We start from the raw sequence: 11038 nt of genomic DNA, 5'->3' as shown, positions 1-11038 counted from the left end.
GGGAGGGGAGCGGAGGGGAGGTGGGCCCTGAGCGCCGAGTGCCCAGGCTGTGTGCTGGAGGTCACAGCCACACAAGGGGCAGTTCCTGGGGAGATGCCCCATAGCAGGAGGGGACGAAGGGACCCAGGGCTGTGCCCAGCTGGGGGCAGTGGCAGTGCCCAGGGAAGAACCTGGGTTGGGGCAACGGCGGAAGGTGTAGTGCCTAGGGCTTCCTGCTCACCCGCAAGGTCGATAGGTGAACACAATATAGCTGTCCTCGTCCGTGCGCTCCAGGAAGGTGACACAGGTATGCTTCTCCCAGTGCCTCATGGCCTGCCGGAAGACTGCCCTCTGGCTACCTGCCAGGAGGAAGGAAGACAGGTTGCCAAGGTGTCCAGGCGGTCCCACCCCCTACCCACCATAGAAGAGTCACAGCCATTCTGAGAGCAGACTGCCCAGAAAGGAAAGTGTGGGCACTCGGGCTGCAGATGGCACCCACGCCTCCGTGCCTGGCAGGGCTGCCCCAAGGCCAGGGCCAAAAGCTGGCTGCACCCTGGGCCCCACAATAGCATGCTCACCAGTGAAGTTTCCCCCAATGACAAAGGGGATGACGCCATCGGGCCACACACGTTCTGGTCGGGACGTTGCCGCCCGTCGGCTACGGGATCTGCCTCTCCATCTCCCACAGGCTCCCCTCTGAGGCTGCCCGTTGGTGCTCTGGCAGCTGGGGTTAGAAGTGTTTCCTGGAACTGAAAGAGGAAGGCATGGTGGCTAGTGAGTGGAGAGGAAGACCAGGAAAACAAAAGCATAGTCAAACCTCATTTTTCATGGATTCTACGCTTGCAAATTTGCCTACTGGCTAAAATTTATTCGCAGCCCCCAAAATCAATACTTTCAGGGCTTTCACGGTCGTTTGTGGACATTTGCCGAGCAGTGAAAAATTTCAGTCACCCAACATGCATGTTCCTAGCTGAGGTCGAACAATTCAACGCTCCGCCTTCTGCTTTCGGCTCCCATCGTGTAAACAAGGGTCCTTTTTCAGGTCTAGTTAAAGTGCCCTGTTTTTTGCGTTTTTGTGCGCTTTGTTGAGGGTTTTGCTATTTAAAACAGCCCCTGAGCATAATGCTGAAGGGCTCTCTGGTGTTCCCAAGGGCAAGAAGGCTGTGATGTGCCTTACAGAGAACATACATGTGCTAGGTAAGCTTCTTTGAGGCATGAGTTAGAGTGCTGTTGGTGGTGAGTTCGATGTTAATGAATTAGCTCCATATTAAGCAAGGTGTCTTTATAAAGAAACACTCATAAAACAAGGTGATGCATTGATCAGTTGACAAAAATGTTGTGACCAGAGGCTTGAAGGAACCTGACCCGGTGTTTTCCTTCGGAGCAATGGGTATTTGCTAGTGTTTTCAGTGACTGTACAGAGTAACTATAAAGTTATTCTGTAACTTCCACAAACAGTGAGAATTGACAATAATCATAAAAGAGAACAAAGGTGCACTCATTTTCTAGGAATTGTGGGGATCTGAGATTAGGAAAATATCCCTTCTCATCGAATAAACCTTGACATTTGTGGAACATTCAGAACTCTATGCCTTCTTTTGGTTTCCCAAATTCATGTTTGCATTTGACATAGGAGCTCTAAGGCATGTGGACAAGTGTCATATTATATTTGGCACATGAGGAAACTAAAGCCAAAGCTTTGCCCAAAGTCACCTGGTAGGTTAGCAGGGGACCCCTCCATGCAGCTTTCCCTTGTGCCATACGTACTAGTCCCCACTAAGGTCACATGAGCCTTACTTGTTAGCAGGCCACGAGGTCACCCTCCAATGCCACCTACCCTTATACATAAGGTACCCACATCAGGATCTTCCCTCAAGCTGGACAGGGAAACTTCAGGCACACTACAGTGTTCCAAGAGCAGGCCCTCAATAAGAATCCCTGCCCTTTGGCGTGGTGGCTCACGCCTATAATCCCAGCACTTTGGGAGGCCAGGGAGGACGGATCACTTGAGGCCAGGAGTTCGAGACCAGCTTGGCCAACACCGTGAAATCCCATGTCAACTAAAAATATAAAAAAATTGGCCAGGCGTGGTGTTGCATGCCTGTGGTCCCAGTTACTTGGGAGGCTGAGGCACGAGAATTACTTGAACTCAGGAGGCAGAGGTTGCAGTGAGCCAAAATGGTGCCACTGCATTCCAGCCTAGGTAACAGAGGGAGACCCTGTCTCAAAAAAAAAAAAAAAAAAAAAAAAAAAGAGAGAGAACAAAAGAAAAAAGAATCCCTGCCCCTGCCCTTTGGGAAGGGGAGGGCTATTTGTGTGCTCTCAGGACCATGTCTCAAACATCAGCATTGGCAGTGAGGAGCTTTCACCCTTCTACAGAGCAGTGAGGGGCTGGAGAGAACAGACACAGCCCAGCCCCTCATCCCTCCCATTCCCGCATCCATGCACAAGTACCACATGAATTTTTAGGAGTTTGGACCACAATCAAGGATAAGAAGAAAGCATCCCTGACCTTAAAGAGCTTTGAGTCCAGGTAGGGAGACATATGAGCAAATCCTTTCAATATGGTGTGATAAGTGACAGCGTAACAGTGTGAGCACAGACAAGGGAGAAAACAGGGAAAATGGAGGGATAGTCATGTTTGGGGGGCAACTGGGAAAGATGAATAGGAGAAGCTCCTGAGATGGGCCTCAGAGGATGCACAGAAACTTGCAAAGTGGGAACAGGAGAGCCCAGGAGGGATTGCAGTGTTGGGCAGAGTGTCAAGATCTGGAGTGAGAAACCTCGGGTTCCAGTCCCAGCTCTGCCACTCACTAGCTGTGTGATCCTGGGCAGGTCACTTTACCTCTGTGAGTCTTAGTTTCTGGACCTGTCAAACAGGAGTTGTCCTGACACCGCCTTTAAAGGTGGTTGGGGACAGTCAGGCTAGACAATACTTTTGAAAGTGGTTTGTAAACTGTAAGCAGAAAGAATGTCAGTTCTTAGTTGCTGGGGATGTCTGTATTTACTACTCCTTTGGGGAAGGGATGAAGATATCCCGAGGGAAGATAGGCCCATGTGCTGAGGTCAAGCTCATGGCCTCTGTCCTGGGAGGGCCTGGCTGGGAACAGGGAGAGTCCTTGTTTCCCTAAGACTGGAATTCATTTCTAGGACACAGAGGGCCCTTTGGCACCCGACTTACCTGCACCTATGATGGAGGACTTACGAGCGGTGTGCTGTCTAAGATCCGCAGCCTGCTGTACCTGGAAGGCCCTCAGGTCCTCTTCGTCCAGGGCAATGTCCCCAAGAAAGGCAGCTAAAGAGAAAAGAAGAAGCCAGGGCTGAGTTAATCCCCCTTCCCAGCCCTGGGTGCGACGTGTTTCTAGCCCCACCCCTGTGGGCACCAGTCCCCAACCTCCACAGCAACTGTGATCCTCAAATGCCATCTGAACCAGAAGGAGAAGGGCAGTTAGGGATCAGTTTATAGAATTTCTTGGGAAGCTCATGCTTACTTTTCAGTTAAAATCCCAATAAAGCTGATGCTCAGTCCCTACAAGGCTGTTAGCTCATCATTCTTTGGGGAGTGTGGGGCAGATAGGGCCTCACCGCTGTGCCCACCTAATTTTTAAAAATTAGCAGGATCTTGCTATGTTGCCCAGGCTGGTCTCAAAATCCTGGCTTCAAGTGATGCTCCAGCCTCCTCAGCCTCTCCAGTGGCTGGGAATACAGGTGTGAGCCACAGAGCCATCATTCTTCAGCAAATACTTAGTTAACATACTACTGTGGTCGAGACAATACCCTAGTCATTAGCAAGACAGAAGAGGCCCCTGCTCCTGTGGAGCTAACCTTCGATAATATGCAAGTAAATAAATACTGACCTAGGGTCTTCTAGATAGCAATGGGAGCTATGAAGAAAATAAAACAGGATGTGCTGAGCATGTGGTGTTCACTCAGCAAATGCTGTTTCAGTTTAACCAAGGTTGGGGGGTCTATGAAATAAAATAAGCCAGGTGCAGTGGCTCACACCTGTAATCCCAACACTTTGCGGGGGTTGAGGTGGGCGGATCATTTAAACTCAGGAGTTCAGGATCAGCCTGGGCAACATGGTGAAACCCTGTGTCTATCAAAAATACAAGAATTAGCCAGGCATGGTGATGTGATGCATGCCTGTAGTTCCAGCTACTCACTCTGGAGGCTAAGGCAGGCGGATCAATTGAGCCCGGGAGGTGAAGGCTGCAGTGAGCTGAGATGATGCCACTGCAATCCAGCCTGGGCAACAGAGTGAGACCCTGTCTCAAAAAAAAAAAAAAAAAGGAAATAAAATTGCACCAATTTTCATTAGAACAGATAAGCATCTTTGGGAAACGAAGATACCTTCCGGGAGCTTCCCAGCTAGGAGAGAAAAGTTTAATAGTTCTCAAGTAATTCCTATTCCAAGTCTTAGGCTGCTCAAGCAGAAAGGCCAGAGGGGAAGAGAAATGGCCCTCCCTAAAGGGCCATTCCGATTCCAGTATGTGGAGCTGAGGAGGGATGTTTCCAGAGACCCGGCTGAACTGTCTGTCTCCCTTTTGAGAAGTCTGTAGAAAAGGAAGCAGAGGCCATAGAACTGGCCGCTTTGGAAGGCGCTCATATGGGAGCTGCATGCTGAGCTGAGCTGGGCTGGGGGAGGCGGGAGGCTGGGCTAGAGGTGGGACCCACAGCGGCTTCCCTGCAGCTCCACCCACGGCAACATCTGCTTCTCATCCAGGCAGAGCGCTATACAGGCCTGGCGGTCGCATTACACAAATTGTTTTAACCTTGAGGACTTCTACACAGGTTTTTCCTCCGCAGTTGGCCTCACTGGTGAACACACACACACACTGACTTCATCACATACAGAATCAGACACCCAAGGTTAGTGTTCCTACGGACACATGGTGGCATCCACACCCTTCCCATCCAGTGCAGAGCCATCAAAGCCAGAGACACACATCCTTGCACACGAAAGCAGCGCCCAGCACTGCACTTTCAGGCGGGAGACACTCCAGGATGTTCAAATGAATGAATTGCTACGCTGATATTCTTCTGACTTGCAAATACATGCCCAGAGACACACCCTCACCTAGACAGGATCAACAGAATGTGGGAGTGACTGTGGCAGTCATCGAGGCCAAACTTCCATTTTATAGATGAGAAAACTGAGGTCCCAAAAGCAACAACTTAACTGAACCTACACTGCTAGTCACTGGAAAACTGGATGTATAACTCAGGCCTCCCCATTTCCAGTCCAGCGACCACTGAACTCTCTAGAACCCCTATTGCAAATACATATACACAAAAATAGATACTCAGACAGACACATCCACAACAAAATACACACACAGTCACAGTTTTTAAAAAACACACATGCACAAGCTTCAACACACACAAACCAGCTGCAAGCTCTGAACTCATTAAGCCAATAATAGTCGTGATAATGACACCTTATGTAAATGTCTGTTGAAATTTTTGTGGTGCTTTCCAATTGGCAAAGTACTTTCCCATTAATTAATTTAATCCTGGCCTGCCCACAACATGCCCAGTAAGCCACACTCCACACCATGCTCTTGCGGAGGAGTGCCCCATTAGAAACTCTGAGAGAGAGATAACCTAAGTGGCTAGGCTCCAGCCCCGCTCCCTGACTTTAGACATCAGAACACTTGAGCCTATGAAGGGCAATGACTCACTCAAGGTCACCAGCCAGTAAGTGGCCCCAAATCTCTTCCAACCCATGAGAAAGCTACTTCTTACTTAAATCGCCATCCTTGGCAGGTGGCCTTGGCTCAACAACTGATGGGACAGCAACAGAAGATGCTTCCCAGGTGACATGCAAGAGTGGCCTTAGCAAGGACACGGGATGGGAGGTACACTCCAAGGAAGAAGCAGCAGGTTCATACTCGCCATTCACATAGATGTGCATGTGCCACACGAATGCCTCCACACTTAGACTTGTGGATATCTTTCTTTCTCTTTTTATTTCTTTTTTCTTTTCTTTTCTTTTTTTTTTTTTTTTTTTTTTGAGATGAAGTCTCACTCTGTTGCCCAGGCTGGAGTGCAGTGGCGCAATCTCAGCTCACTACAACCTCTGCCTCCCGGGTTCAAGCAATTCTCCTGTCTCAGCCTCGCCCAGTTAACTTTTGTATTGTTTTTTTTAGTAGAAACGGGGTTTCACCTTGTTGGTCAGGCTGGTCTTGAACTCGTGACCACAGGTGATCCTTCTGCTTCGGCCTCCCAAAGTGCTGGGATTACAGGTATGAGCCACCATGCCCGGACACACGTGTTTTACCTTTCACAGACATTGTACCTGCAGGCTCCCACACCCAAACCCACAGGCATCATCGCATACAGGTGTGTCTGGACATTTAGACTCACCTTTGGACACAGAGCAAAGGGCAAGGTCTTTGGAGTCAGAGAGACCTGTCTTGGAATCCCAGGTTGGCTACTATTAGCTGACAAGCCATGTAAACTCTTCTAAGGCTCAATGTTCTCCTAGATAACAGAATCTGTCTCCTAGGATTACTACATGAAATAAGACATATACACGAACCCCTTAGCATAGAGCGTGCAGCACGGTAAGCACCGCCCACTACTTTAATATTATCCCAACACAACCTGTAAGCTCAAAGTCAGCTCTAGACCTCCTCCGGGAATGCTGTCTCACCCACACTCTCTGCCCCCACCCCTCCTTGAGTGAAACCCCAGTGCAGAGGCCACAGAACTGTGCTGGCCTGCGGGTCCAGGGCCAGTGTAGAACCAGGGCAGAGCAAATGTAAGGCAGGGCAGGGCATGGCCCTGGCTGCTGAGCTCCAGGGGTGAGGATGTCATGGCTGAAGAATGCGTGGGAACCGAGTGGGGGTGGGGAGAGAGGAGATGGACAGGAGAGCCTTAGGGGCAGGAGCTGGGCCTTGGGGCACTGTGCTTTTGGGCTCCCCTCTGGGGAAGCAAGGGAATCTGGATGCTAAGGAGTCTAGGAGGTCTCTCCTTACTCAGAGGAAGCCCTGGGGTCACGGTCAGGGTAGTAGTTATTTTCGACACAAGATAAAAATTTTTTGTGTTGTTTTCTGGCTGTAAACCTGCCAGGAGCACCGTGGCTGAGCCCATCTGTGTGCCTGGGCCTGGGAAGAATCTCACTCTTCCAGATCAACCTCTGGACTCCACTGTCTCCTTGCCCAGGGCATAGCAAGGCATCCCCTCCTTGGGAAATGGGGAGAGGAAGCTGGCTGGTATCATGAGCCCCAAGGCTATATGTGCAAGACTTTGACGCATGTCCTGTGGTACAAATGCAAGCTTCTAGCTGGGGGATGACACACACAAACCCCTGCAAACATGTGGATGGACTTCATCACATGTGAACACTTCTGCAGAGGTGCACGTTTGCACCTCTGCCTCCGTGTACTCAGGAAGACCCATGCCCACACGGGTGAACATGCTTGCCCACAAGGCAGCGACATACCCACGCATGTGCACAAACACACACTCAACCGCTTCCCCATGCAGGATCTTGTGTTTTTAAATACACAAATAACTGCAGGCATGCACCGTGTTTCATGGGCCACACTCCCCAAAGGACAAGGGTGCACTTAGAAATAGACAGGGATGCACTAGTGTGAGACAAAGAGAGCGAGGGACGGGAGACAGAGATTAGCTGACTCCCTTGGATCTCCTTAGGAGGTTCTTAGTGGCCTGAGAACTGGTGCTTCTACTCCCCCCACCCCAATATCTTCTCCCCAGATCTCTAGAGAAACCAGATTTTTTTTTTTTTTTTTTTTTTTTTTTGACAGAGTCTTGCTTTGTCACCCAGGCGAGAGTAGTGGCGCAATCATAGCTCACTGCAGTCTCCAGCTCCTGAACTCAGCCTTGAACTCTCAAGCTCAAACTCCTCCCACTTAAGCCTCCCAAGTAGCTGGGACTACGGGCGCATGACACCACCCCCAGCTAATTTTTTAAGTTTTTTGTAGAGATGGGCGTCTTGCTGTGTTGCTCAGGCTAGTCTTAAACTCCTGGCTTCAAGTGATCCTCCCGCTTTGGCCTCCCAAAGGCATAAGCCACTGCGCCCAGCCTATAATTCTTAAGAATCCCTTCTTCCTGGGAAATCCCTGGGCCCCGCCCACCCCATCTAGGGCCCAGGGAGAGTATAAGTTTTTTCCTCCCCGCTTGGGGCACTGAAATAAGAAGGTGACTCAGGGGCAGGGGCCTGGGTGGGTGGGGTGACTCAGCTGTCTAGAGGGGGAGTGTGGTCTGGTGACAGGAGAGATTACTTCTAGACCTCAGAGGGTATACCCTAATCCTCTGTGGCTCTCTCATGTCCAAACCTGGCCCAGGCGGCCCCTGGCTGGGGATGGGGATGTGGGCTGGTGAGAGCTGCCCCCTCCCGCTCCTGCAGACTCTGGGCTGCCAGATGAGGTTGAGGTGGCAGCAGGGGCCTCACTGGCCCATTTTAACACTGGCACAGGGTTACTATCCAGCCCTGTGTGCGACGTGCTTCTAGCCCCACCCCTGTGGGGTCAGGCCAATGGGCTTCTCTGATTATGGGATCAACTGTGTCCCAATTCCTGCCTCCAAGGTCTCTCCAGGGGGTTGTTGGCTAGTCACCTGGGGTAGCCAAACAGTGCTGGGGATCTTGCAGAAGGACCCCCTTCATGGTTTGGCTGATTTCCTGACATACAGGAAATCAGGGCTGCCTCAAAATCTTCCTGGGCAAGGGCTAGGGAGGGCTTGGTGGCACCAGCTCTGAGCACACAAACAGACCAGCTTGGCTTCCTGCCCAACGTCCTGGTCTCACCCAGAAGGTCCAGGAACCTCTCCAGGCTATCAAGGATCTTAATTTTGCCCTTAGTACAACGGCAACTATAACTTGACCAGTAATGGCCCAACGAAGGGGCCTGGCTACCCTCAGAGCAACCCAAGAGGTCACAGGTAAGCTGTGGGAGTCAAAGGAGCTTTCACTTCCAGCCCTTGAAAAGAAGCAGGGACAGGCATGCCTGCCATCATCACCTCCAGCATCTGGAGGTCAGGGCTGCAGAGGGTACAGGAAGCAAAGCCAGGCAAGAGAAAGCAACGTGGAGAACAGAGCTGAGGGACCCGTGGCTAGAAGACAGTGGCACAGGGGTGTGGGTGTGAGTGCCTAGGAATGGCCATGTGAGTTTCTTCCAGAGGTGGGCAGCAGATCTCAAGCATCAGTCATACCCCAGAGGGAGGCTGATCTGACCCAAGGCCTGGCCTTGTCAGGCCCCAGGGCCCTCTCAGCCGCCCCCAGGCCTGGCCCAGCGCCCCACCAGCCTCACTTCACCCGGTTAGAGTGCTTTCTCCAGAGCCCTTACTTGAAGCTCCAACTCAGCCAGCCCCACCCTAGCATGAAACCTGAGACTGGGGGGAGAGCCCTCAGCCTCTTGCTGCTCTGAAAATCACTCCCATTTCCAACAAGAAGGGAAAGACATCAGAATGGCTTCCCACCCATTCTTTAAGGCCTGGCCCCAATTGCACCTCCTCCACGAAGACCCCCCAGACCTTCCCAGCCTGCCGTGATCACATTTCTCTGCCACCACCAGGCTGCAGAGGGGTAGGAGACTCCCTGAGCCTTTAGCGTCCTGCTCTCCAATGTGGCACTCAGTGTGGCTTGGTTTGTGCCGTTGGTTATGTCTGTAGGTGTCTTGGGTCCCTACTGGACTGTAAGCTCTTTGAGGGCAGGGTCCTAGCTTGTACATCTCAGTACCTCCCACAACATCCATTCCAGGCTCTAGCACATATTAGGTATTGATGGATTGATGGATAAGAAGCACAAGGAGACAGCAGCAATCCCACACTCCTCAAAAAAATGAAGTGAGAGTCTGAGGCACAGAAAACAGAGAGGAGGCAGCCCACATTTATTTAGCTCTGACTCTGTGTTAAGCACTATTACGTGTTTCATGTATGTTCTCATATTTAACCCTTACCACCAACTCTATGGGAAGACGTATAATCAGTCCCATTTTACAGGTGTGAAAGCGGCAGTCCAGACATGATCATTACCATTCTGAGGTAGTACAGCTATAACGAGTGGCGGGGTCAAGATTGAAAGCTAGATGTGCCTGCCTTCAAAGTCCATGGGCAGTCCACTCTGCCCTGTGCCCACTCCCAGCACCCAGCAAGAAAGACGACAGCGAATGTCCTGGTTTACCCACAGCCCAGCAGGCGTGGAGGGGGAAGGGCTGAGGGATTTGCCCTGATCTTCTCCAATGGATGGTCTCTTATTCCTGCCTGTGGGCCATCCTCCCAAGAGAGTCCCTGAACAGGGTCTCCAGAGCCAGGACTAGAGCAACCTGCCCCTCCGCCCCTTGTGCCCCACACAAGCAGTCCAGTTCTAGGAACTATGCCACTTCCCCTAGCTCTGGCTATTTGGAGATGAGCTGAAGTCAGAGAGGCAGGAAGTCAAGGAAAAGTTCTGTTATCTTGTCCCTGTGTGTCCCCAAACAGCCTGCCCGGGGCATCCAATCGGGCAAATGGCCAGAGTGCCTGGCCATCTGGTCACTCCAGGGGCAGGACCCCTCTGGACCCAGCAGGAGTGAAGGGGTTACATAGGGTCTTCAGAGACAAAGAACACACACACACAGGCAAACACACACTCCAGGGTCCTGACCTCAGCTAATTAGCCTCTGGTGTCTCGGGGGTGACAGAGCTGATATACAATATCTGGGTTCTCTTTGTATTTTCCCTCTTTCCACCCCAACTTGGCCTTGGCAGGGGTCTCCGGGCACATAGGGACAAAAGTAAGTCCCCCTTCTGAGCTGGCTTCTCTGACTTTGACAGCTGTCTCCTAAGTCCCAGAAAGCTGCAGCTACTGGTTAAACCACGGGATACCCAGAGAGCACGATCTCAGGGAATCCCTGGCAAAACTTTCTTCCACTTGGGCTGGGTGGTGGCCTGGGGGACCTGCTCCTCGGAGACTCAGGCCTCCCAGCTCCAAGCCAGACAGATGTGCAGCCCCAGGGCAGCCCAGACAGGCTGGAAAACACTCAGCTCCTGGAGCAGGAGAGATGGGGGAGAAGGGGAAAGAACGCACACACACACACACACACACACACAC

At 51.5% G+C, this 11038-nt stretch overlaps 1 protein-coding gene across 1 annotated transcript in view; it reads right to left on the bottom strand.

Moving 5' to 3' along the window:
• Positions 1-7404, bottom strand: part of BMP1 (bone morphogenetic protein 1) — a 46776-nt gene extending 39372 nt beyond the window's left edge. The window contains exons 1-4 of the mRNA XM_011968846.1: positions 7323-7404; positions 3161-3274; positions 558-728; positions 221-338 (exon numbers count right to left, since the gene is read on the bottom strand). Coding sequence (XP_011824236.1) covers positions 221-338; positions 558-728; positions 3161-3274; positions 7323-7404 — 485 coding nt within the window. The remainder of the gene's footprint in view (positions 1-220; positions 339-557; positions 729-3160; positions 3275-7322) is intronic.
• Positions 7405-11038: the final 3634 nt, after the last annotated feature.

The sequence above is a fragment of the Mandrillus leucophaeus genome, unplaced genomic scaffold, assembly GCF_000951045.1.
Source record: "Mandrillus leucophaeus isolate KB7577 unplaced genomic scaffold, Mleu.le_1.0 Scaffold86, whole genome shotgun sequence".
NCBI classification, from domain to species: domain Eukaryota; kingdom Metazoa; phylum Chordata; class Mammalia; order Primates; family Cercopithecidae; genus Mandrillus; species Mandrillus leucophaeus.
Note: the sequence above shows the minus strand (reverse complement) of the source record. Positions and strands in the feature narration are given on the sequence as shown.